Source organism: Mizuhopecten yessoensis, unplaced genomic scaffold, assembly GCF_002113885.1.
Source record: "Mizuhopecten yessoensis strain PY_sf001 unplaced genomic scaffold, ASM211388v2 scaffold2369, whole genome shotgun sequence".
Classification (NCBI taxonomy): domain Eukaryota; kingdom Metazoa; phylum Mollusca; class Bivalvia; order Pectinida; family Pectinidae; genus Mizuhopecten; species Mizuhopecten yessoensis.
This window is the reverse complement of record NW_018404512.1, coordinates 1,268,172-1,295,624: the sequence shown is the minus strand read 5'-3', so window position 1 is coordinate 1,295,624 and position 27,453 is coordinate 1,268,172. Positions and strand designations below refer to the sequence as shown.

General features: G+C 36.4%; 1 protein-coding gene across 2 annotated transcripts in view; it reads left to right on the top strand.

The window, feature by feature from the left end:
- Positions 1–27,249, top strand: part of LOC110445768 (leucine-rich repeat-containing protein 74A-like) — a 35,429-nt gene extending 8,180 nt beyond the window's left edge. The window contains exons 1-13 of one of the 2 annotated variants that reach the window (XM_021490550.1): positions 4,394–4,658; positions 8,984–9,239; positions 10,617–10,807; positions 11,256–11,363; positions 12,774–12,867; positions 13,418–13,467; positions 13,976–14,057; positions 15,106–15,191; positions 16,656–16,850; positions 18,857–18,952; positions 19,844–20,107; positions 20,943–21,028; positions 26,639–27,249. In XM_021490550.1, the coding sequence (XP_021346225.1) occupies positions 4,626–4,658; positions 8,984–9,239; positions 10,617–10,807; positions 11,256–11,363; positions 12,774–12,867; positions 13,418–13,467; positions 13,976–14,057; positions 15,106–15,191; positions 16,656–16,850; positions 18,857–18,952; positions 19,844–20,107; positions 20,943–21,028; positions 26,639–27,215 (2,118 nt within the window). In that variant the 5' untranslated portion in view covers positions 4,394–4,625 and the 3' untranslated portion in view covers positions 27,216–27,249. Of the gene's footprint in view, positions 1–4,393; positions 4,659–8,983; positions 9,240–10,616; positions 10,808–11,255; positions 11,364–12,773; positions 12,868–13,417; positions 13,468–13,975; positions 14,058–15,105; positions 15,192–16,655; positions 16,851–18,856; positions 18,953–19,843; positions 20,108–20,942; positions 21,029–26,638 lie in introns of those variants that run through there. The other variant, XM_021490549.1, reaches the window with a different exon arrangement.
- Positions 27,250–27,453: the final 204 nt, after the last annotated feature.

Here is a 27,453-nt window from a genome sequence, read left to right as displayed (position 1 = left end):
TATAACTCAGACCCACTAAGTGACAGGATCAGTGTATAACTCAGACTCACTAAGTGACAGGAGCAGTGTGTAACTCAGACCGACTAAGTGACAGTATCAGTGTATAACTCAGACTCACCAAGTGACAGGATCAGTGTATAACTCAGACTCACTAAGTGACAGGATCAGTGTATGACTCAGACTAACTAAGTGACAGGATCAGTGTATGACTCAGATCCACTAAGTGACAGGATCAGTGTATGACTCAGACTCACTAAGTGGCATAATCAGTGTATGACTCAGACTCACTAAGTGACAGCATCAGTGTATAACTCAGACCGACTAAGTGACAGGATCAGTGTATAACTCAAACACACTAAGTGACATAATCAGTGTGTAACTCAAACACACTAAGTGACAGGAACAGTGTATAACTCAGACCCACTAAGTGACAGGATCAGTGTATGATTCAGACCCACTAAGTGACTGAATCAGTGTATGACTCAGACCAACTAAGTGACAGGATCAGTGTGTAACTCAGACTCACTAAGTGACTGAATCAGTGTATGACTCAGACCAATTAAGTGATAGGATCAGTGTATCACTCAGACCCACTAAGTGACTGAATCAGTGTATAACTCAGACACACTAAATGACTGGATTAGTGTATGACTCAGACACACTAAGTGACTGAATCAGTGTATGACTCAGACACACTAAGTGACTGAATCAGTGTATGACTCAGACACACTAAGTGACAGGATCAGTGTGTAACTAAGACACACTAAGTGACTGGATCAGTGTATGACTCAGACACACTAAGTGACTGAATCAGTGTATGACTCAGACACACTAAGTGACTGAATCAGTGTATGACTCGGACACTCTAAGTGACATGATCAGTGTGTAACTCAGACACACTAAGTGACTGGATCAGTGTATAACTCATACACACTAAGTGATAGGATCAGTGTATGACTCAGACCCACTAAGTGACTGGATCAGTGTATAACTCAGACACACTAAGTGACTGAATCAGTGTACAACTCAGACACACTAAGTGACAGGATCAGTGTGTAACTCAGACCTACTAAGTGACTGGATCAGTGTATAACTCAGACATGCTAAGTGACATGATCAGTGTATGACTCAGATCACTTAGTGACAGGATCAGTGTGTAACTCAGACCCACTAAGTGACAGGATCAGTTTATAACTCAGACACACTAAGTGACATGATCAGTGTATGACTCAGACCAACTAAGTGACTGGATCAGTGTATGACTCAAACACACTAAGTGACTTGATAAGTGTATAACTCAGACACACTAAGTGACAGGATCAGTGTGTAACTCAGACCTACTAAGTGACAGGATCAGTGTATCACTTAGACCCACTAAGTGACTGAATCAGTGTATGACTCAGACCCACTTAGTGACAGGATCAGTGTATGACTCAGACCAACTAAGTGACAGGATCAGTGTGTAACTCAGACCCACTAAGTGACTGAATCAGTGTATAACTCAGACCAACTAAGTGACAGGATCAGTGTATGACTCAGACCCACTAAGTGACAGGATCAGTGTATAACTCAAACCCACTAAGTGACAGGATCAGTGTATAACTCAGACCAACTAAGTGACAGGATCAGTATATCACTCAGACCCACTAAGTGACAGAATCAGTGTATAACTCAGACCCACTAAGTGACAGGATCAGTGTATGACTCAGACCAACTAAGTGACAGGATCAGTGTGTAACTCAGACCCACTAAGTGACTGAATCAGTGTATAACTCAAACCAACTAAGTGACAGGATCAGTATATCACTCAGACCCACTAAGTGACTGAATCAGTGTATAACTCAGACCCACTAAGTGACAGGATCAGTGTATGACTCAGACCAACTAAGTGACAGGATCAGTGTGTAACTCAGACCCACTAAGTGACTGAATCAGTGTATAACTCAAACCAACTAAGTGACAGGATCAGTATATCACTCAGACCCACTAAGTGACAGGATCAGTGTATGACTCAGACCCACTAAGTGACTGGATCAGTGTATAAATAGGACCCATTAGTAACATGATTGTATAATAGATAATTCTAGTAGGTTTGATCAATTTATAAATAAAACACAGAAGGATCATACATTTTTTAATACGAAGTAATCATATCCACAGGGGAGAACTTTATATGGTAGTGATAATGCAAAGGAGTGTTATTATAAGATATTGTTCACAAAAAGAAAACACACACACGCAACGTTTGAATATTAACTTAGGTAAGTATGTATGGTAATAGAGAAATGTTACCCTTACACAATGAATTATCCGTAGTGATGACCGTTACGCGGAGACCCAAGTCTTCTCCTATCGTTTTGACACGTTAGTCCAAATATCTATAAATATTATTTAAAGGGTTATTGATATCTTGATTTAAAGAATGACGAGAAGAACGTATCTCCACTGTTTTCAGAGCGTGTACAGTTTACAAGTTCCCTCGTACTAATGCCAGCTTATACGATTCCGCGTGTTATGTCAAAAACAAAAGGTACCTCAGTGTGATCTGTACATCCTATAAAGTACCTCAGTGTTATCTGTACATCCTATAAAGGTACCTCAGTGTGATCTGTACATCCTATAAAGTACCACAGTGTGATCTGTACTTCCTATAAAATACCTCAGTGTGATCTGTTCATCCTATAAAGTACCTCAGTGCTATCTGTACATCCTATAAAGGTTCCTCAGTGTGATCTGTACATCCGATAAAGTGACCTCAGTGTGATCTGTATATCGTATAAAGGTACCTCAGTGTGATCTGTTCATCCTATAAAGTACCTCAGTGTGATCTGTACATCTTATAAATGTACCTCAGTGTGATCTGTACGTCCTATAAAGTACCACAGTGTGATCTGTACTTCCTATAAAATACCTCAGTGTGATCTGTACATCTTATAAAGGTACCTCATTGTGATCTGTACATCCTATAAAGGTACCTCAGTGTGATCTGTACATCCTATAAAGGTACCTCAGGGTGATCTGTACATCCTATAAAGTGCCTCAGTGTGATCTGTACATCCTATAAGGTGCCTCAGTGTGATCTGTACATCCTATAAAGGTACCTCAGTGTGATCTGTACATCATATAAAGTACCTCAGTTTGATCTGTACATCCTATAAAGTACCTCAGTGTGATCTGTACATCCCATAAAGGTACCTCAGTGTGATCTGTATATCCTATAAAGGTACCTCAGTGTGATCTGTACATCCTATAAAGTGCCTCAGTGTGATCTGTACATCCTATAAAGTGCCTAAGTGTGATCTTTACATCCGATAAAGTACCTCAGTGTGTTCTGTACATCCTATAAAGGTACCTCAGTGTGATTTGTATATCCTATAAAGGTACCTCAGTGTGATCTGTACATCCTATAAAGTACCACAGTGTGATCTGTACATCCCATAAAGGTACCCCAGTGTGATCTGTACATCCTATAAAGTGCCTCAGTGTGATCTGTACATCCTATAAAGTACCTCAGTGTGATCTGTATATCCTATAAAGTACCTCAGTGTTGATTAAACAGATAACCCAGGTTTATGAGCGAAGTAAACTGGGACAGTTTTCCTTTTTGTCCAAATAATGAACACCTTTTCAACTTTACCTTGTAAATATTATGTCGAATATACCTGTTTAAGATACCACTGTAGTATGTCGAATATATAAGGTAACCCAATACTATGTGATGTTCATGATTTTTATGTCAAATAACGGTATGACATCAAATGTCTACAATGCTATGGCCTACTGACATATATGTATAATGCCATACGTTTTATGCTAAATGTTCAAAAATACATTTAAGTACATTATTACAATGGTTTCTCTTCTGTATAAATGGCACATATCTCGCCATCCCATTAACATAGAGTATGTAGATGAGGTAATATATACCGTGACCGAGGGCTAATGATATAAGACATGATTGAATCGGTTTGAATTGGTTTATATTAAGTGGGCAACGTGATACAGAGTTACTTTAATTTGTAAAGGGTAAAGTTGGGTCTATCTGATTAAGAATTTACACCTCAGCCTGTGTATACGGTTATAATCCCGTCAGTACATTCCGATACTGGATTACCCGATTACAATACTCTGTTTGTTACAGAGGTAGGTTTGGCCGGTGACTCGGCTCAAATCAGTGGCACTCTCCCCCACGATATAAGTTACTCGAATAATTTACGCTAATCAGCCGGAACGGTAGTTATCTAAGACCAACTTATGATTAAAACGATAGTAAAATGTCCGTAGAACGTCAAATGTATAGTAGTGTCCTTTCATGTGAAGTTTAATTCATACTGTATTACGGTGTAAATCGGACTACAGACAAAAAATATTTTTTGGATAGAACAACACTTCGTTTGATTTGCAGTCAGGTTGACAAGCTTTAGCTGATCAGCGTCGTGTATCACAGTACCCGGCTAAATGGACAGGTATACAGAGCTACAGTTTGGGAGCAACCGCGCGAGACATTAGTTTTAATCAGCACAAGTGATGGAGCGTTAACATGTTGAGATCAAGAATAGCATATTAAAAAAAAAATATGAACTGATTTGTGATCGAGGACGTTAGTTATACACGCGATTCATAAAATGGCTAACACTGTGACTCCAGATCCGGCAATCGTAAGTATTAAATGAGATATATTTGGTTTCCACGTGTGAATCTGTATTGTTCGGGTTGTGTGTGGATTTCTGTACGTCTGCAGGTTGTTTGTGGAAGCCATTATTTCCCGGGCTGTGAATGTTAATCTGTATTTTTGGGATGTTTTTGTTAACCTGTACTTTGTGTATGTGTAAGTTAATCTCTATTAACGTGTGTGGGTAAGGTATTTGAATAAGAATCAACGGATACGATTAAGTAGCCATGGACTGTATTGGTGTTTATACGGACGTCTCACAAACTATATAAAATAATCAAAACTTTCCAACGAAATATTACAAATGTTTAAAGCCGAAATTTCTTTACGATGTATATTGCACTTCCTGTATATCTAGACAAAGAAGTAATAACGACAGTGCCGACAGAGAGCTTTGTCAAACTTTAAGGACGATCCGCCCGTTTTTCAAGAAGGAAACATAAACATTTGCATAACACAACATATAAAAGAGTTAAACAGTCACTATGAAACAATATTACAACAGAAAATACTTTAAAAAAGAACCAAGAAGTTACTTAACATATGCAATATGCTGTCGTAATCAATAATCAATACAAAAATATTAATAAATATAGTGAGAAAGATCTATGTTATGGTTGTTGATGTAAACACGTGAACCAACCATTGATTGTCAGATCACGTGCCAATATTGGATGATACTGTCGTTATTAACTACGATACCTATTACTACACCTATACACACCGATAAACTAGTGTAATGACTTACAAATCAATCACAGTGTAACGATAATATTTATATAAGGTATGTGTAACACTAGTCGGTATATCCTTACCCTATACAGGTGAGGGAGATAAGACAGGCTGTAATTACCTCGTTTGGTTCTAAAAGTTTAAAGAGCGCGACATATTTTCTTTCGCTGTATGTGATCTTTGTGCAATTCTTTAAATTATAATTTTTTATCAGAGGTAAAATATCATGTTATGATATAAATTAATGTACTTATAAATAAGTAAGAGACATTTGAGAATTTATTAATCGTTCTGAAGTAGGACAGTCCCTATCTGATCTTAATCTGACATTTTTATCGGTTGATAGACATATTTACTTACAGTGGATATCAATAACATGCCATACGATACTGTTCCTAATAAGCTTCATGGAATAAGTACACCGAATATAAATAGTCACGTTAATGTTTATATCTACACTCTCGTGTAGGTAAGCATTGAACTGTTTTTGTATGGTATTTAAAATCTATTTGAATAACACAGCTTTGCAAGCAAACAAAATAATGTGCGCTAGCGCATTATGATTTGTTTGCTTGCAAAGCAGTGTCATTTAAATAGATCATAAATACCATACAAAAACAGTTCAATACTTATATTTACGTTTTCTCTGCCTCTTATGTTCTTTTTTAACTGATAATTTATATTTAAACTTAGCAAAGTAGTACTTCGAAATTTTAACAAACACTTCAATTTTATTCCATAATTCAGTATCAATACAATTGCGTATGATATGTCTACAGGGTGATTTAAGTTTATCAATAGAACTCTGAGCTGAAAGTAGGATTTTAAATTGTTCCGATTTTTCCCCGGAACAAATTTCGCGCATAGTGAACACCGTGAATCCGACCTTGACCTCTTAGAGGGAGTTACTTTTGGAAGTTAATTCGTAAGTTTCTCTGTGTGAAGAATCCAGACGTGAATTTTTTTTTATTGCATGGGAATCTGACTACAGTCGGTAGATTCAATAACAGCCTGTTATTTGACATGTCGTGATCAGAAACTGAGGAAACCGTGGCTGCGAGACGGGTGAAACTGATATCGTTTAAAGTGAGTGATCTTGAGACGGAGCACAGGGGTTCGTTACAAATGTCTGAAATGTGTATGTGTGCTGTGACTCATATCAGTAGGTCTGTAACATATGTGTCAGTAGGTCTATAGAATATGTGTATTTCAGACATTTGTAACGAACCCCTGTTGATCAGTGCAGTGTAACAGACGATATTTCTGATAAATTGCATGAGTGTTAAAATTGTTTCCATTGCCGGCATTGGTGATTTCAACCGATGTGCATTTTGTACGATATTGCAGACCTTGGCCTTGTTTTTGTTGTAACAAAAGTATTTTTATTTACTTTTTTCTTTTGCACATAAATTTACAATGGGATTGTCAAATCTCACAATGCCCAGCGATATTTCAGCAGCCGTCATGTTTATTTACATTGGATATAGTAGTTCCGAACAGTGTTGTATTAATACGCTAAGAAGTGTGTCTCGTGCTGCATGGTAAAGTCCCATCAACGACACAGCTTTCAAAGAGGCTATATAGTGACAATGTCATGCAAAGGTAAATATAGACAGTTATATTTATATACTGAAACGAAAAAGAAACGCAACTTCAAACTGAAGGTTTAATAAACAGTCCTTTGAGCTTTATTTCTAAGTTTCAAATGTGATCGTTTATATTGAAGATTGATGTAACCTATTAGTTTATGGGAATTTTTATCAAAGTGTCTCTTCGCTAGAAGGTCACGATCGGCAGTACCCTATGTTTATCAAAGCTGAAATGGCAGCAGTTTTAAGACCGTGCCACAATAACGTGCGTGTGTCCTCCTCGAACAGTTATATCACCTCTAATTCTTTATTGCGTCGTGGGACTGCGGTGGCCAAGTGGTTAAGGCGTCTGACATTCTGCTACCACTAGCCCTCCACCACTGGGTCGCGTGTTGGGGCTACGGTAACTCCTAAATCTTATATCTAGTTCATTCCGAAAAGGGTCGACTTGAGACAAATAATGGCTGTATTGAGGCCAATCTATAAGAACGATGACTATTTCACAAGAAAGTCTCATCAGAATCTTGCAATGGGTGATCTTACGTTATCTGGCTACCAGTCTAGATTATGTTGCCTAATAAAAGGCACAACATGAGGCTTACGGATCTTATCTACGTGCGAGCGATGAGAAAATTGTTCGAACGGCAAATCCTGAAATTACAGTGTGATAATCTATAAATCTCTCTTATATAAAGGTTCCAACTGTTTATAAACGAAAATATCCTTACACTCCAGTGTAATATTCCAGTACACTGAAAAAACTGTGTGATACATTATGTTTTCTAAATGACTTCTTAGCTCAATAGTCAACGATCGCCTGTGACAAACGTAAACAAATAGATGTTTTGTGCTGAGAAATACAATGAACCTTAAAACTACGTAAACAAATATTTTATAAAACAATGCTATCGTCACTGGCTTTTCCATATGCACATTTACACTTAAAATGGTGTTATAATTCTCACAATATTTTTTCGTAACTTTGTATTGATATGTTTAAGACGACGATTGTTATCTTACGCGGACCACATTTGTGTGGACACTATTTCCGGTTTCGGAGGTCATCTGGCGCGAGTAGGTTTCTTTTGAGAAAATACGTTCCCAAGTGTTGGGGAACGGAAAAAAACATTCTCATTTTATTTTTTTATTTGTTGATGAATCATTACTTGCTTCTGTTGTTAATGAACCTGTTTTTGTTTGTTGATGAACCTGCTGTAGGTTTTGTTTTATTGATGAACTTGTTCTTTTTGTTGTTTGTTGATGAACTTGATCCTGTTGGTGTTTGTTGTTGAACCTGATCTTGTTGGTGTTTGTTGATGAACCTGTTCTTCTTGGTTTTTGTTGATGAACCTGTTCTTTTTCTTGTTTGTTGATGAACATGTTCTTATTGGTGTTTGTGCGTGAACCAGATTTTGTTTTGTTTTGTTGGAGAACCTGATCTTGTTTGTGTTAGTTGATGAACCTGCTGTTGTTTCTGTTTGTTAATGAACCTGTTATCATTTTTGTTTGTTGATAAAACTGTTCTTGTTGTTGTTTGTTGATGAACATGTTCTTGTTGGTGTTTGTGTTTGAACCAGTTCTTGTTTTTTTTGTTTGTTGATGAATCTGTTCATTCTTTTGTTTTTTGATGAACCTAACCTTGTTGGTTTTTTGTTGATGAACCTTTTTCTTGATTTTGTTTGTTGATGAACCTGTTCATGTTGTTGTCTGTTGATGAATCTGATCTTGTTGTTGTTTGTTGATGAACCCGTTCTTGTTTTTGTCTGTTGATGCACATGTTCTTGTTTGTGTTTGTTCGTGAACCTGTTCTTGTTTTTGTGTTGTTTGTTGATGAACCTGTTCTTTAGTTTCAATCGATTTGCTGTATTTCGATTCTACGTCCTCACATCAGCCAATGTGAAATTACGGAATTGATTGCAATAATATATTTGGAACATGTAATAATCATATTGATCCATCTTAATATCCAAAGTGGTAATTTAATCCTCAGTTTGACATGTTCAACTTTGTGACCCGCTGCAAGACAGGCGACTCGTACTCAATCATGACGAAGTACCGTATGAACCGACCTGGAGCCACGCGTCGCGCCAAGAGTGCGCATATTAGAAGGATAAAGGGGGATCTGTGCGGCTCAGAAAGATCGGATGAGCATGCAAGAGCGGAAAGTGCAGATATGCATAGTGTAACCACAGCAACCGATTTGTATGACTTCGACAAGGATTTCCCCGACGATCTGGATCAGGATGGTAAGCTCTAACTGTATCTAGATATAGTATATGTAACAATGCTGATACTTTCCTAGTGTCATATAAATAAAGATCTTATGAGAATGCCTGTTCACAGACTTCTAAAAAAAGATTTCCGTCCGGACGGCAAGATTAACCCGTGAGTGATAACGTATAAATATGTTTACGTCGCGTATGAATCCAGTACTGTACGCAGCCATGTTTTCGGTACGACAATCTGTGGTATACTCACTAACCCTTATGGTGTTTTTTTTTACATTTTACATTACTGCGACGTTAATTAAAGACGTTACATCATGTTATCGATATCATACCGTGATGTCTGTAGTATTGTGATATTATCGCAATGTCTTTGGAATAAGTCTGTTCTGATAGAAATATAAACACATGTGCCAGTTGAAGTGGTAATAAGAGTATATCCCCTACAGTAGTAATACCGCGATGTGTGTTAGTAAATATGTGTGGTAAAGTTTGTTACAGCATATAGAGATATTATTACTGCGTAAGGAGGTTGGATTTACCCTTTTTTTAATTCTTATGCTTATACGCTTGATAAATCGTATAACAATTGAAAGATATCTTCAAAAGAATATATAAAAACTGTTCATGGAGTGTTTAATCATTAACATGTATTACCTGGTAATTCGTTTGTATTGTGAGTAGATCTTTTTAATAGGGTGTAAACAGTTAAGACAATGGGAATGTTAAGTAAAGGTCCACGTGTTGTCAGTGAGGAGTGACAGTTCACTACGACTGTTATCCGCTTTATTTTCGCAACTAATTTGCACGAAGAATGTTTATGACAAAATATATTTCAGATCAACATTCCTCACGAACAAATGTAGGTAGATACATATTACATGAATCAATTCGAGAATGAATAATAGAGAAACAAAATTTCGCATGTTGATAAACGTGATAATACACATTTCAGATGGATGGGAAATGTACACTTCGCCTAAATCATCCCTCGAATATTCATATTGCGTGAAATAATATGAGAATAGATTATTACATTACATCTATTTAAATGTTTCTTCAAATCAGATTGATACATTTTTAAATTAACACAGAATTTATCATTCCATCATCATGTATTAACATCAAAGAGATCTTGAAGGAAAATGGATTAGAAGAAAGTGTATACCTTTTTTTCCACATTAGATATTGATAACTGGTCAGAAGTTAGGATATATCCTAAGCGTATTCCGCCATCAAATTTCAACATGACACATCTAAAAACAAAGCTCAGGTTATCTCAACGATAACCCTTTTATCTTCAATTCCCCTTTTTTTGTATTTCTAGTATTTACATCTAATAATTCACCTTTCCAGGCTTACCATAACAAATATACACTCGTTTACATATCTCTCCAGACGAGGAGGACTATGAACATCGCCCTTCGCCCACGCTGTCGCCCTCCCAGCAGGTTTACCATAAAGCATGTCGACAGCTCAAAGTCGTCATCAGCAAACATTTCAGTCGTAATCTCGTCAAGGACAGCGTCATCATGCGACACCACGAGCTGGGGCCCAAAGGCGGAAAGGCATGCGCACTTGCACTTATGGTACGTAACAATAGCCGATATCATTATAACACCAAAACTGTAACATTGGTAAGCACATTTTGCATGTCAACATCATTCGAAATCATTTCATAGTGTTATATCAATTGATATGCAACGAAAGGTTAAATAACGACTGATGGTGACGATTCCATTACATTGGTTCAAGATTTAAAGGATTTGATTATACTAGTTTAAACATTTTGGGGGAAATGTTGGACCAAGATCTCTCATTCATATCCGATTTGTTTCCTTTTTTGGGGTTTGTGGTAGTCTATCCAGGCAACTCCGTCTTCGTCTTCCTCAGAAAATCGGACCATGAGGTCCGTGTTGTCCTACTGTGATGATGTAACGGAAATCTTTGTCCAAGGTTGTCAAAGCTATAGTGTTTTATGCATTTTATTTGTTGTGTTTGACCTCCAACAAAATTGCAAATTATGTTCTGTTTTAGAACAACTCGACCGTGGCGACGTTGGACCTGACGGATAATGATCTGGGGCCGGCGGGAGGGAGCTACGTCGGAGAATTATTACAGGAGAACCATTTTATATCAGATTTGGTGAGTATCACCTCAGATCATCGTCTAAATGGTCACCTCAAAAAACCGTCCAACTGGTCACTTAAAACACATTCCAACTGGTCACCTCAAAACACCGTCCAACTGGTCACCTCAAAACATCATCCAACCAGTAACGTTATAAGCCCGTCCAACTGATCACCTCAAAACACCATCCAACTGGTCACCTCAAAACACCATCCAACTGGTCACCTCAAAACACAGTCCAACTGGTCACATCAAAACACAGTCCAGCTGGTCACATCAAAACACCGTCCGATTGGTCAACTTAAAACACCAATTCACTTGTCAACATAACATCGTTCAACTGGTCACCTTAAAACTCAGTCGAACTGGTCACCTTTAACACAGTCCAACTTGTCACCTTAAAACACCGCCCAATTGGTCAACTTAAAACACCGTCCGATTGGTCATCTTAAAACACTGTCCGATTAGTCAACTTAAAACACCGTCCGATTGGTCACCTTAAAACACCGTCCGATTGGTCACCTTAAAACACTGTCCGATTGGTCACCTTAAAACACTGTCAGATTGGTCACCTTAAAACACCGATTGAGATATCGTGCAGTAAAGTAAAACTCCATTATATATGCAGTAAAGGTAAATTTAGCATTGTTGATGCTTAACTTATTGACTGCCAAGAGCGTCACGATCCTGTCTAGAATACCCACATCTGTTTAAAATGTTATAATTAGTTTGACATCACCAGTGTTTGGGATGAGCATTTACGTGAATGATCAGTACTGATACGGCACAAAGAACTACACGAATTTGTACGCTGCCCCGTCCAGGTACTTGCAATAGCAATATATCTCTTGAAAGAAGGGTATGTCAGTTGAGTCTACTTTGACCTAATTGTGATAAGCATTTAGAAATAAAAATAAAAATGAGTAGACTCCTCTGTTTTGCCAATTTTTTATAGTCTACCTAACTTGGATAAATGCGTCGTACATTATTTTTTAAAGGATCTACAGAGCTGTAACTGTGAAAGATATGCAATAAAACCTGGAGTTGCAGTTGTATGTCCGACTTTTGATAACTTGATGCTGTTGTTATTGGAGACCGGGAAAATCATGACAAAATAGTTGTTTTTAAAAGTCCTAAGCGTGTGAAGATATCAGCCAACAAAGCCCCTCTTACAAAAAAAAAACCTGTTACCCCACTGATCTATCAAGAATCGTGTATTTTGTATCTGTGGTTTCAACATGAAGAGACTGTTACATACATTCAACCCCTCTCAGACATTCAATCCCTTTCCTGAAATGTACTAACGCGATGTTGCTATATTACACAAACAATAGTGTGTATACTTTCTGCCAGGGAAAGAATTGCAAATGCCAGTATCTGTAATCTAGAATTCCTTAAGTGATACCTGTTGCTGGATCGTTTCAGACATTAGCAGACAACAATATGAAAATAGATGGAACTAAAGGCATCCTGAAGGCCATATCGGACTACGACTGTGTAACCAGCCTTAACCTGTCAGGTAGTACATCTAAAGGGTTTGTGATACAAATATAAAGTAGTTAGTGTCAGTGGTTTTTGTGTCGGTGACTGTATCGACAACCCCAACGTACCAGGTAGACTGCTTTAGCGCTATGGGATTTACACATACTGCACTTCTGTTAAACGTCTGGTGATATCATAAATGATACAAATAAGTAATGTCACATGTTGTAGTTCCGGATTTATAATGTAGAAAATACACAAATAATCCCCCGTGTCCCAGTAATTTTTCATGTGTAACACCGACAGATAATATATCCAGGTTCTTATCCTGGTTACATAATGTATTCTGGTTTATGAATAGCGACTGGAGTATTAATCACCCAAACTGGAAAGATTATTACTCATATTTCACAGAAACAACATTTAACTTCACCCAGGATTACATCCAGATAAGATTTGTCCTAAGCTAGAAATATATGTAATATTTTGTTTAGAAACTCTTTTTGTCTTATTAGTTTTTGTTTTAGTCTATACTTGTGAATCATCCAAATGTGCATTTCATATAATTTCCTATTGACATTTTCTAGGGAACGGATTACGGGAATGTGATGCTGAGGCCTTTCAGCCTGTTATAGAGGTAAGAAGGGTTTAAAACGTTATTCCTCTAGGTTATATAGGCGACAAGGTTTTAGTACAACTCAACTATTACTCAATGCGGTGACTGTATCTCGCTGTCTATACTCAAACCCCACTCATACCTAACATTAGCAAATACTCAACCAATGTGTAATTAATTTCGTTGCCTTATTCTGAGACTCAGAAGGAACCAACATAAAGCTGCTGATCTCAATGCAACATTTGGTATCTTAATATTTTTTATCCATTCTTACTACTTTTTCGATTCCTGACGCCTCTCCTGGCAAAACCTAGCTTTTGGTTACTGGTAACACAAACCTTGTCGAGTTCCTCAATTTCACTTCCAGATTTATCTTCAAAACTGTTTATTACAGCTATGTATAAAATACAGAATTATAACAGCATGACTGACACACATAATCGATTCATTAAACTATTATAAAAGTATAAGTGTCGAGTCAGAATTCTCCTCGTCGGGTCTGATTGTAAGCATATTCCTCTTTTACTAGGATACAACAAAATTAACACGACTAAATCTAAGCCATAACGAGTTCCGAGAGGAAGGAGGAGAAGTTATAGGTCAAGCCATAGGTAAGTTATAGGTTAAGCTACAGGTAAGTCATGTGTCAAGCCATAGGTAAGTTATAGGTCAAGCCATAGGTAAGTGAAAGGTCAAGCTACAGGTAAGTCATGTGTCAAGCCATAGGTAAGTAATAGGTCAAGCCATAGGTTAGCAATAGGTCAAGCCATAGGTAAGGTATAGGTCAAGCCATAAGTTAGCAATATGTCAAGCCATAGGTAAGTTATAGGTCAAGTCATAGGTAAGCAATAGGTCAAGCCATAGGTAAGCAAAAGGTCAAGCCATATGTAAGTTATAGGTCAAGCCATAGATAAGTTATATGTCAAGTCATAGGTAAGTTATAGGTCAAGCCATCGGCAATTTATAGGTCATAGGTATGGTATAGGTCAAGCCATAGGTTAGCAATAGGTCAAGCCATAGGTAAGGTATAGGTTAAGCCATATGTTAGCAATAGGTCAAGCCATAGGTAAGTTATAGGTCAAGCCATAAGTTAGCAATAGGTCAAGCCATAGGTAAGGTACAGGTCAAGCCATAGGTAAGTCATACGTCAAGCCATAGGTAAGTCATTATCAGTCTGTGAGAAAGGAGAAGTCATAGGTCAGACAATAGGAAAATTCATAGGAAAATGCTACGAATACAGTATATATAAATCTTATATAATCATTTCTAACGGATTGCTAATTTCGTATAAATTTTTAATATTTTATCTGTATGATTATGGAATGAATTTTTCATACAATTTACTTGCATGCATCATTGGTTTTTATAATTGGTATTAGAAAGCTTTGTCCAATACATAAAAGGTTGTTTATCCAACATTGTTCGCATGCTTTACCATAACCTCACAATATTTAGATGAATCAGTCGAAATGTTCACACCTAGGGCAGAAAGTTACTCCGGGTAATTACTTGCTGACATTTTATTGGTGTAAATACTTGACGAATATGTTCAACTGTATAAGACAAACCTACCAAATGATTTGAGATACTGATATGTTACTGATTAATTACTGCATCATCCACCTGCTGCGTTACAACGTGTATGCTTTTATCTTTTAGAATTCAGTGAAACGCTGACGGATCTAGACCTGAGTTGGAATCACCTCCGACTATCTGGTGGAGTATCTTTGGCTATAGGCCTCCAGGTATGCCCACGTCATACGCTATACCGTAACCTTAGATGATCTTTAACCTTAACATAGTTCTGTTATATCCTGTTTACAATTTCATAATATCTGAATGATGATATCATATTGATACAGCATTTATTCCTGTCTTGTTGATCTTCCACTTGTATAGATAAGTATTTGGTTTTATTTCACGCTATAACATATTCAGACCTTTTACCGTAGCATCGCTGATATTAATATAATTCTAACATGCATGCCTGGTGTACTGTTTCCTGTATCACTACCATTGACCTTTGTATCCACAGTGGTATACTGTCAGTTTTACTATGGGTATGGTTTACGGTCGGTATGAGTATCGTCTATATCTATATGTATATATAAAGAATATACAAAGATTGGAAACCGTGTGACAGGAAAAATATATGAAAATGAAAAAAACCCAGCTTTAAAGCAGCGAAAGGCCTTGAGAATATGTCTTCTTGCATTTTTATTATTTCCATATATATGTATATATATATATTCTATTTCTATGTAGGATATGGAAAACAGTAAAAAAAATCTATTACAAACTGAAATATCACGATACAGAAATTCACACAAAAAAAATATTCCATTGCCATATAGGTAGCAGTATACAGTAGAAATGGCCCGACTCTGGTAAACAAGGCACATGTCGAGGAAATGTAAACACAGCGGATTTACCCTACACTACACATGTATACATGTATATATTTGTAAACTGCATTACATTTACAATACATATAAATTACTGAGAAGTGTATAAACCTCTTTTTTCTATGTATGTCACTGTTGGAAAACCATGGTTACCACATCAAAAATTACCAAAAAATGCCAAAAAATGTTATTTTTAACCCAAAATTTGATCCCCGCAACTAGTAATTTTTTTCCTAAGTTCTGTCTGAAATTAAAGATTACCTACCTGGTTGCAGAATTATCTGGGTCCCAGTAAAGTTGTAAATCTTTTTTTTGCAATTTTGCGTCGTGTGCTGTTGTCAAAATGTTACCTCCTGTAAAGCTAGCTTTTCATGTGTAGGCACCCTTTCGGTTCGAAAATTTAATTCTCGAACCAAAAAAATCTGTTTTTTTTTTTTACAAATGTAAAAACTCACATAGCCCACTTCATCATGCTTATACTATCTTTATATTTTTTTTACATATCATTATACAGGGGTTAGCCATTTAACAAAAATATCACACATGGCCACAACCCTCTAATGTATACTGCTACCTATACTTGTGCAGAATGGTTCATATGTGTTCTTCCGTTTTTGTAAGGGTTTTGGGCTTGGATTCTCTGTCATGTGTTCTGCCGTTTTTGTAAGGGTTTTGGGCTTGGATTCTCTGTCTCTGAAAACAGTAAATTGAATTCTTTATTATTTGCTGATTTGATGACTTTTGTCTGTTATTTTGATGATGTGGTAAATCTATTTTGACGAGATTTTTATTATTTTGCTTTAGTTGAACAGAAGTATAAAGAGGTTAAATCTGGCCTGGAATGGTTTGTACATAGATGGATGTAAGGCAATGGCCACAGCGCTAGAGGTCAATCGGTCACTCGAGGAGCTTGACCTTTCATCCAACAGAATCAATAAAGAATGTCTGGAGAAGTTGTTGGCCGGAGTGAAGAAAAATCCAACTCTCAAAGTCCTGAAGGTAAGTTCCATAAGGTGACTATTCCTTGTAACACCACAGTAAAGTCATCTTATGAAAGGCATTTTCATATTTTACTGCATGCAAAAGTTTAACTTACACATGATGTCATGTATCCAGTTCTTGCTTAACGAAACCCCTACAAATTAACATTGTTTTGATGCATAAATGTGTAAACAAAAAACAATATTAACCTTTGAAAGGTTTTTGTTTAGTGGCGCTCCTTCACAATAGCGTATTTTTAACATATTTGTAACTCACCGTCGTTGACGTCATACCATTAGTCTACGACTAATATTGTACTAATATAGGTTTGCCAAATATAACTTTACAAGTTGTTGTGTAGCAAAGGAAAGTACGATAGCCGACAAGAGCCTGACAAAAAGATATGAACTTTCATATCTTTTTGTACCACGGTACACTTTGATATGGTACACAAAGATATGAAAATTCACATTTATTTTGCCAGGCTCTTGTCGGCCATCGTAGGAAAGTCTTTTTCTAGCGAAACTCCTGCAAACGACGTAATTTTAATACAGGTTGTTTCATACAAATCTAAGGTTGCTGACAAAACTTTTAAAGTTGTTTTCAGGAGAAGCTTCTACACAATGACGCCATTTTGATCATTTAGGTTTGCTGAATATTAATTGAAAACATGGATGATTCACCTATCATGATTGATATTTTGACCTAAGTTTGGGCTTAATGAACTTACGACACACACATGTGATCCCACTGTTAGATTAAGTAATACAATACAGTATGCTTACAATCTGTTACACTGTACCTTACAATCTGTTACACTGTACCTTATAATCTGTTACACTGTACCTTACAATCTGTTACACTGTGCCTTACAATCTGTTACACTGTACCTTATAATCTGTTACACTGTACATTACAATCTGTTACACTGTACCTTACAATCTGTTACACTGTACCTTATAATCTGTTACACTGTACCTTACAGCTGTTTCGTCCTTCTAGGACTCGTTTGTCATGCTACAGGGCCAAACACTCCAAACTGATCTAAACCACCGTTCGTAGACAATGTCTTCACTTAAGTTTATGCGTGCATATTTAATACCAGGGATCACAACGAATAATAACAATATCTCAGGATGTCATATTTGTTCTGTTTTGAATTCCTTTCGTTATGTCCCCGTGCTTCTTATATCGAATAGTTTGGATTTTGTTACTCAGCTCATTTGGCGTTATGTTTCCGTGGTACTTTTACAAAATAGATTGTATTCTATGTAACTCTGCTCAGCTGGCGTTGTGTTCCCGTGCTACTAGTTATAAAACAGTTTATGTTGAGTTGCGCTTCTCAGCTGGTGTTATGAATCCGTGGACCTTATATACGATAGTTTGTGTTTTGTTACTTGGCTCCGCTGGGGATATTATTCCATGGTCCTTATGTAAAATGGATTATGTTGTGTTAAGGTGCTTGCTACTGTTGTACACCGGGCTCCGGGTCTGAATATATCATTGTTGTATTTCTCTAAACTGCTGGCGTTACATCCCAAATATCCTATGATCTAAATCAGTTTGTTCTAGTGATATTGCGTTGTATCCCAAAGTCTCTTTTCATTGTTATGCTTTGAGAAGATGACATAATGTCTCCTAGTTTCTAATTAAAAATATATATGTGATGTTGCACCGAGCAGACGGTGCTGTACCCTGGTGATCGTTACCGAAAAGTATTTGTGTGATGTTGCTCCGAGCAGATCGTGTTGTTCCCTGTTGACCCTTACCGAAAGTTGTCTATGTGATGTCTCCCCGAGCAGACGACGTTGTTCTTTGTTGATCCTTACATAAAATTGTTTGTGTGAGATCGATCTGAGCAGATGGTATTATACTTCTACATCCTAATTCTAATTTCATGTTATCCGTAAAGCTGAGCAGAAAATACTATGCCCCAAGCCCATAATCATAATTTGGATGTATGGGGTTGATTTCAGCAGATGGTATTTTGTATGATAACTAAATGGTTTGTGTTGTGATGACAGTTGGCGCTGAACCCTCTGACTACGGCTGGAGCAGCTGTGTTACTGTCTACTGTGAAAAACAGTACTGACCATGGCCTCAAGATCGTTGATATACACGTAAGTACAGGTCACGAACGTGGGAGGGTACTCAACTCGCAAGCTTGTGTATGATGTGGCGATTTTTCTTATAGCACAATATTATAGTATTTATTTTAAGTTCGATGCATTGAAGCGATTTTTACCTTCTATTCTCATGTGTTACTCGTTCACACAATTTTGAAAAAAGAAAAAAAAAGAAAAAGTGAAATGAAATCTGTACGATACGACATTAGGTATATCCTTTCACATATCTTAACATGCAAAATAATCGTCAGATCAATATTTTAATGAATCAATGAATACAAATGATCAGACAGTCCCCAAACTTACATCATCTAAAGAATATAATGCCGTCACTTAATTTCATAAAACATGACTAATATGATGCGGTGTTCTGTTTTGTGAGTCCTTGCCTGCTAAAAGTAAAACTGAACTTGTCTTAACTAAATGTGCTCGAGTAATACGTGTATAGACTCATGCGCTGTTAATATCTACGAAATACAGAAAATGAAAAACCAAAGCACCTATTGTTTACATTTTAAAAGTACACATTCAAGTTATTAAATAGGAAATATTGATAGTTTCCGTATAAAATTGTTCCAGTAGGGTAACCACACATTAGTTATATTATTAGTCTTATAATTTGTCGTGAGACATTTCTACGGGAATCACATGTGGCGCAGGAAACATATTTCCTTACGTTGGCCATGGTTTTGCCTCTGATATTATCATGAAACAAATGATGGTTTTTCCTTTGCTTCGATTGCTTTTATGTTCCTACTGTGTTTGTTTCGTATTGAAGTTTTGTCCTGCATATGCTCGCCATGGTCTTCTTAATGTTATCCCGGACTGCATAGAAAACCATTGACATGATCTACAAAACGATATTTTGACTTTCGCCTTTTCCAGACCCAGGTTGTTGAGCAGGCATATGCTACACAAGCGACCGCGTTACACGAAGAGAGAGGGATTGAGATCAAGCACGGGATAGTGCGGGGTCAGGAAGGGTCAGGGGATGATCCTGACGGTATGGAACTCGTTGACGAAAACCCTGTACTGGTCCTCATGGAGTTTGGTAAACTAATGGGATTTCGTCTGATGGACCTTTTCGCCGCACTTGATAAGGATGGCAGCAAGTCACTCGATAAGGTCGAAATCATGACAGGACTAAAGGTATGTGACGTGTCTGTATTGTAAGGTTAAGGTTAATATCCCCCTCGCTGACAAGCTTGTTTTTATGTTGCAGTTTGCCAATATCCCTCTCACAGACAAGTGTGTTTTCTGTTGTAGTGTACCAATATTTCCCTCACAGACAAGTTTGCCTTTATGTTTCAGTTGGCCAATATCTCTCTCACCGACAAGCTTGTTTTTACGTTGTAGTGTACCAATATTCCCCTCACAGACAAGTTTGCCTATATGTTGTAGTTTGCCAATATCCCCCTCACAGACAAGTATGTTTTTAGGTTGTAGTTTGCCATTACCCCCCTTGCTGACAATCTTATTTATATATTGTATTATGCCAATATCTCCCTCACAGACAAGTTTGATCTTGCGTTGTGGTGTACCAATATTCCTCTCACAGACAAATTTCTTTTAACGTTGTAGTGTGCAAATATCCCTCTCACAGACAAGTTTGTTTTATGTTGCAGCTTGCCAATATCCCTCTCACAGACAAGTTTGTTTTTACATTGTCGTTTGACAATATCCCTCTCACCGACAAGTGTGTTTTAACGTTGTAGTGTACCAATGTTCCCCTCACCGACAAGTTTGTTTTAACGTTGTAGTGTACCAATATTCCCCTCACCGACAAGTTTGTTTTTATGTTGTATTTTGACAATATCCCTCTCACAAACAAATTTGTTTTATGTTGCAGTTTGCCACTATCTCCCTTCCAGACAAGTGTGATGTCATGTTGTAGTTCACCAATATTCATTTCAAAGACAAGTTTGCCTTTATGTTGTAATTTGCCAATATCCCCCTCAACGACATGTCTGTATTTATGTTGTAGTTTGCCAATATCCCTCTTACCGACAAGGCGCTGGATAAATTGATTGAGAAGCTTGACGAGGATGGCAGTGGTGAAATAGAATTCAGGTCGGTAACTTTTTTCCAATATTTGTTTGTGTAGTGCATTCATTTATTCTCATGAACATAAGGCTTTTAAAAAAATGGGTTTATGGACCAGAACTATGCATATTCCTTGTATAAGTTCACCTTAAAGTAAACATATAATACAATCTACGTTCCACGTCTTTCCTTAAAATTGTATATATATATTTGTCATATTAGGTTCAAGTATTTTACAAAACTTCATTTTCTGTATGACATCAAATATATATTGATATTATATGACACATTATTTAGCATATGCTATTATGTGCATATACTGTATATTGACACCAATACTACTTCCTATACCCAACGTTGAAAATGAACCCCAAATTATTGATACTATTTAATGCCAAATTTTCGAAACTGGCTTGGTTCCATATTCAACGTTGAAAACAAGATAACGTAATATTTCTTTGATGTACCTTTATAAAACCTCAATTTCCATAAAAATGTTCTTGGTTAAAAGAAACAAGTAAAAGCGTAAATCAATGATTTATTAAATAAGACACAACATTTTAATAGCACCTTGTTAGTAGCAAAAATGCGTCATGAATGAAAAAAAAGGTGTACCAAATGAATTTACATCTATTCTTGTGTAATGTCAATCAACATCACAGGGACAAATAATAATATAATGACAAGGGGCAATAACTCTGCAGGTTACCGTCAAATAATTACCGGACAAAGTTTCATTGAACTCCGTCAACAGTTATTGTGTTTACAAGGTTCAATAATAATATTATTACAAAGGGCAATAACTCTTAAAGTGACATTCGAATGATTCCCAGTTTCGAAGTCGTTCGAGATCTTTTTGATATATGGCTGCATACAAAGTTTCATCAAACTCGGTTAACATTTACTCAAGTTATCGTGTTCACAAGGTCCAATATTATCGTGTTCACAAGGGCCAATGATATTAATATTACAAAGGGCAATAACTCTGTACGTTACTGTCGAATAATTCACATTTTCGAACTCGTCCGGGATCTTATTGTCATATGGCTGCATACAAAGTTTCATTAATCTCGGTTAACATTTATTCAAGTTATCGTGTTCACAAGGTTCAATAATAATAATATTACAAAGGGGAAAACCTCTGTAAGTTACTGTCGAATAATTTCCATTTTCAAACTTGTCCGAGATCTTTTTGACATATGGCTGTATACAAAGTTTTATCAAACTCGGTTAACATTTACTCTAGTGATTGTGTTCACAAGGTCCAATAATAATAGTATTACAAAGGCCAATAACTCTGTAAGTTACTGTCGAATAATTCCCATTTTCAAACTCGTCCGGGATCTTATTGATATATGGCTGCATACAGAGTTTTATCAAACTCGGTTAACATTTACTCTAGTGATTGTGTTCACAAGGTCCAATACTAATAGTATTACAAAGGCCAATAACTCTGTAAGTTACTGTCGAATAATTCCCATTTTCAAACTCGTCCGGGATCTTATTGATATATGGCTGCATACAAAGTTTCATCAAACTCTGTTAATATTTATTCAAGTTATCGTGTTCACAAGGTCCAATAATAATAGTATTACAAAGGGCAATAACTATGTACGTTACAGTCGAATAATTCCCATTTTCGAACTCGTCCGGGATCTTATTGATATATGGCTGCATACAAAGTTTCATCAAACTCTGTTAATATTTATTCAAGTTATCGTGTTCACAAGGTCCAATAATAATAGTATTACAAAGGGCAATAACTATGTACGTTACAGTCGAATAATTCCCATTTTCGAACTCGTCCGGGATCTTATTGATATATGGCTGCATACAAAGTTTCATCAAACTCTGTTAATATTTATTCAAGTTATCGTGTTCACAAGGTCCAATAATAATAGTATTACAAAGGGCAATAACTATGTACGTTACAGTCGAATAATTCCCATTTTCGAACTCGTCCGAGATCTTATTGATATATGGCTGCATACAAAGTTTCATCAAACTCGGTAACATTTACTGAAGTTATCGTGTTCACAAAGAAAAGTTAACGCACGACGGTTCATCTTCAGGTAGCAGTGTACAGTAGAGGGTTCTGGCCATGGGTGATATTTTTGTTAAATGGCTAACCCCTGTATAATGATATGTAAAAAAAAATATAAAAATAAAACTGCACTAAAATTGGTATAAGCATGATGAAGTGAGCTTCACATTTGTAAAAATGAAAGAAGATTTCTTTGGTTCGAGAATAAAAGTTTGGCCATAATACGAAAGGGTGCGTACACATGAAAAGCTAGCTTTACAGGAGGTAAAATTTTGACAACAGCACACGACGCAAAATTGCAAAAAATCAAGTTTTACAACTTTACTGGGACCCAGATAATTCTGCAACCAGGTAGGTAATCTTTAATTTTAGACAGAGCTTAGGAAAAAAATTACTAGTTGCGGGGGTCAAATTTTGGGTTAAAAATAGCATTTTTTGGCATTTTTTGGTAATTTTTGATGTGTTGTAAAGTTGATACCAAACATCAAATAGTTCACAGGCTATCTCCTGATGCATTCATACTAGATTTCAGTCTGTTTCCCTCAGTCCAGCACACGGTAGCCATGGTTACTAATACATAAAGTTGTATTTATTGGAAATGGGTTAAATATCTGTTTTCATTTTAATTACACTATGTTAGATGTTTTTTTCCCACTTGATTCAGCATACAGATGAAATAAGCAAAGTCAGTAATGTCAATAAATTTTATTTCCATAATTACAGCTGAAGAAAATCTTTTTTTTCTAGCGAAATATGTTAAATGAACAATTTCTGAGGGTCACTGTCAATTCTAGGCGAGGAAAGTAAATAACGGTTGCTATGGTGGCACTTGTCTGATTTCTCAGAATATCTTACATTTCTGTGCTGTTCATCGGTTACGGGAAGTGTGTCTGTTGCTAGTTTGTTGTTGAGATGGGTTTCCTAGTGTTCAATATTTTGATATCAGTGATCCTCGATGATGTCATAGATGCCCATTGATGACGTCATAGTTATGATGACATCACAGTTACTATGACGTCATCAAACAAGACAGTAACATCATAGTATCACTGTACTGTTTGTTTTCTACATGCACATGATCTCAAGGCATCATATTTCACCCAAAAAGAAATTTTATTCATGAAAACTACAAACCTATTCAAGTTTTCATTTTTCAGATTACCTCCCTTTGTTGGTAGTTTGAGAGCAGAATTGGTAAATACACTTTTCAGGAGAATTCATATTACTCGGTCACTATTAAAGTGAGAAAGGAAACGGATACATCATTGTGTTCATTGTCGCATTTTCCAGACATTTAAAAGGTTTTGATTAAATTTTGGGGAAAAAAAAGTGATGTATAAGGTAGCAGAGTACAGTAGAGGGTTGTGGCCATGGGTGATATTTTTGTTAAATGGCTAACCCCTGTATAATGATATGTAAAAAAAAATTAAAAATAAAACTGTACTAAAATTGGTATAAGCATGATGAAGTGGGCTATGTGAGCTTCACATTTGTAAAAAAGAAAGAAGATTTCTTTGGTTCGAGAATAAAATTTTGGCCATAATACGAAAGGGTGCGTACACATGAAAAGCTAGCTTTACAGGAGGTAAAATTTTGACAACAGCACACGACGCAAAATTGCAAAAAATCAAGTTCTACAATTTTACTGCGACCCAGATAATTCTGCAACCAGGTAGGTAATCTTTAATTTCAGACAGAGCTTAGGAAAAAAATTACTACTTGCGGGGGTCAAATTTTGGGTTAAAAATAGCATTTTTTGGCATTTTTTGGTAATTTTTGATGTGGTAACCATGGTTTTCACACAAGTGACATACATAGAAAAAAGAGGTTTATACACTTCTCAGTGCTTTATATGTATTGTAAATGTAATGCAGTTTACAAATATATATACATGTATACATGTGTTGTGTAGGGTAAATCCGCTGTGTTTACATTTCCTCGACATGTGCCTTGTTTATCAGAGTCGGGCCATTTCTACTGTATTCTGCTACCTCAAAGTTGAACATAGATCCTCGGATATTTTGACATCTTGTTCATGTTCATTTGTTTGAAATTGTGTACCTGATACATTTTATGAATCTTGAAAACTGATATCTTTTATCTATCCGTCTTAACTTGTGCAACTTTAAACTGGATTTTCCTAGGATTTCGGATGTCTTTTCTTGTATGACATTTACAATAAAAGTTTGAAATATTATTCTGGTAAGGCACTTAAAAATGTTAAAAAATCTATCTTGCTGATATATCTTACATAATGGTTTAAATGGAATTAATCACAACAATTAAAAAATGTCCATGGAAATTAATCATGTTATAACACTTCTTAATGAAGTCTGTGGTAAAATAGTCCTACTGTAACACTTCTTAATGGAGGCTGTGGTAAGGTAATCTTGATATAACACTTCTTAATGAAGGCTGTGGTAAGGTAATCCTGTTGTAACACTTCTTAATGAAGTCTGTGGTAAGGTAGACCTGATGTTACATTTCCTTAACGAAGTCTGTGGTAAAATAGTCCTGTTGTAACACTTCGTAATGAAGTCTGTGGTAAGGTAATCCTGATGTTACACTTCTTAATGAAGTCTGTGGTAAAACAGTCCTGTTGTAACACTTCTTAATGAAGTCTGTGGTAAAATAATCCTGTTGAAACACTTCTTAATGGAGGCTGTGGTAAGGTAATCCTGATGTAACACTTCTTAATGGAGGCTGTGTTAAGGTAATCCTGATGTAACACTTCTTAATGAAGGCTGTGGTAAGGTAAACCTGATGTTACACTTCTTAACGAAGTCTGTGGTAAAATAATCCTGTTGTAACGAAGTCTGTGGTAAAATAATCCTGTTGAAACACTTCTTTACACTTCTTAATGAAGTCTGTGGTAAAACAGTCCTGTTGTAACACTTCTTAATGAAGTCTGTGGTAAAATAATCCTGTTGAAACGCTTCTTAATGGAGGCTGTGGTAAGGTAATCCTGATGTAACACTTCTTAATGAAGTCTGTGGTAAAGATCGGTGACATTTATCATTTTAATGATTATAAATGTCATTGTAGTGATATGATTAGTGACACTCATCGTTATAATGATTGTTAATGTCGTAGTAGTGAGATGATCGGTGACATTTATCAATGTAATGATTGTGAATGTCGTTATACAGAGACAATTGGTTACACTTATCATTTTGATGATTGTAAGAGTCGTTATACAGAGATGATTGGTGACACTTATTATTTCAATAATTGTGAATGTCGTTGTAGTGAGATGATCGGTGACAATTATCATTGTTATCATTGTGAATGTCTTTATACAGAGATGATTGGTGACACGTATTATTTCAATGATTGTGAATGTCGTTGTAGTGGGATGATCGGTGACAATTATCATTGTTATTATTGTGAATGTCTTTATACAGAGATGATTGGTGACACTTATCTTTGCATTGGTTTGGTTTGACGTCATACAGCCATGATTTGTGACACCTATTATTGTAATGATTGTGATTATCGTAATTGGTGACACATTTAGTTGAAGTGATTGATTGTCGTTGTAGAGAGATGATTGGTAACACATTTAGTTATAAGGATTGTGCTTGTCGTTTTAGCGAGATGATGGCGGGTCAGCAGGAGTACCGAGCTAAGATGAATAAGATGTACAAAGCTACACAACAATCAGTAGATGTGGAAGACACAGAGATCGGACGGGTTCGGATAAAGCTCCAGCGTCTGATGGCTAAGCAGATGGCCAACAATCCAGCATTTAAAAGTAGGGTTGAGCGATTTCAGCAGTCACTCAGTAAAGGCTTCAATAATGGAGAAATAGCAGTGCGCATGACCGGAAATAAGCGTGATTTAAATCGAGAGAAAGTGAGACAACGCCGAGAGACAAAAGCGGCGAAAAATAGTTCTGCTTTATTTGATCTGAGTGGTCTTGAAAATGATAAGAGTTCTGATACTACTGATAAAGCATCTGCTTCTACTGATAAGGATATTGCAGAAAAGAAATTTAAAACTGTTGATGTAATTTCTGAACAGAGTGACGAGGCTATTTCTACTGACGTTATTACTAACAATGAGACTAGTGTAGAGGACAAATCACATGCTTTATTTAGTAGTAGTCCTAGAAATAATTTGGAGAAGGGGATGTCAGGAAAAAAAGGTTGGATGGATATGCACGTTTGATTGAGGATTGGCTTACACATTTATTAAACTATATACATTGCATGTTTGTGTTGCGTTTTGCTTCTGGTGTCATTGTATGTCAATGCTTAAAATATAAATAATGCATGAAAACATATCCAAGAGCTGATCCCAACACTTACCAGGGATATTACTTATAACACATAGTTAGAAAGTGCGCCTGATCTTGCGTCCATGTGTTACAATACACAGTATAAACCTACATATACAGTATATATAA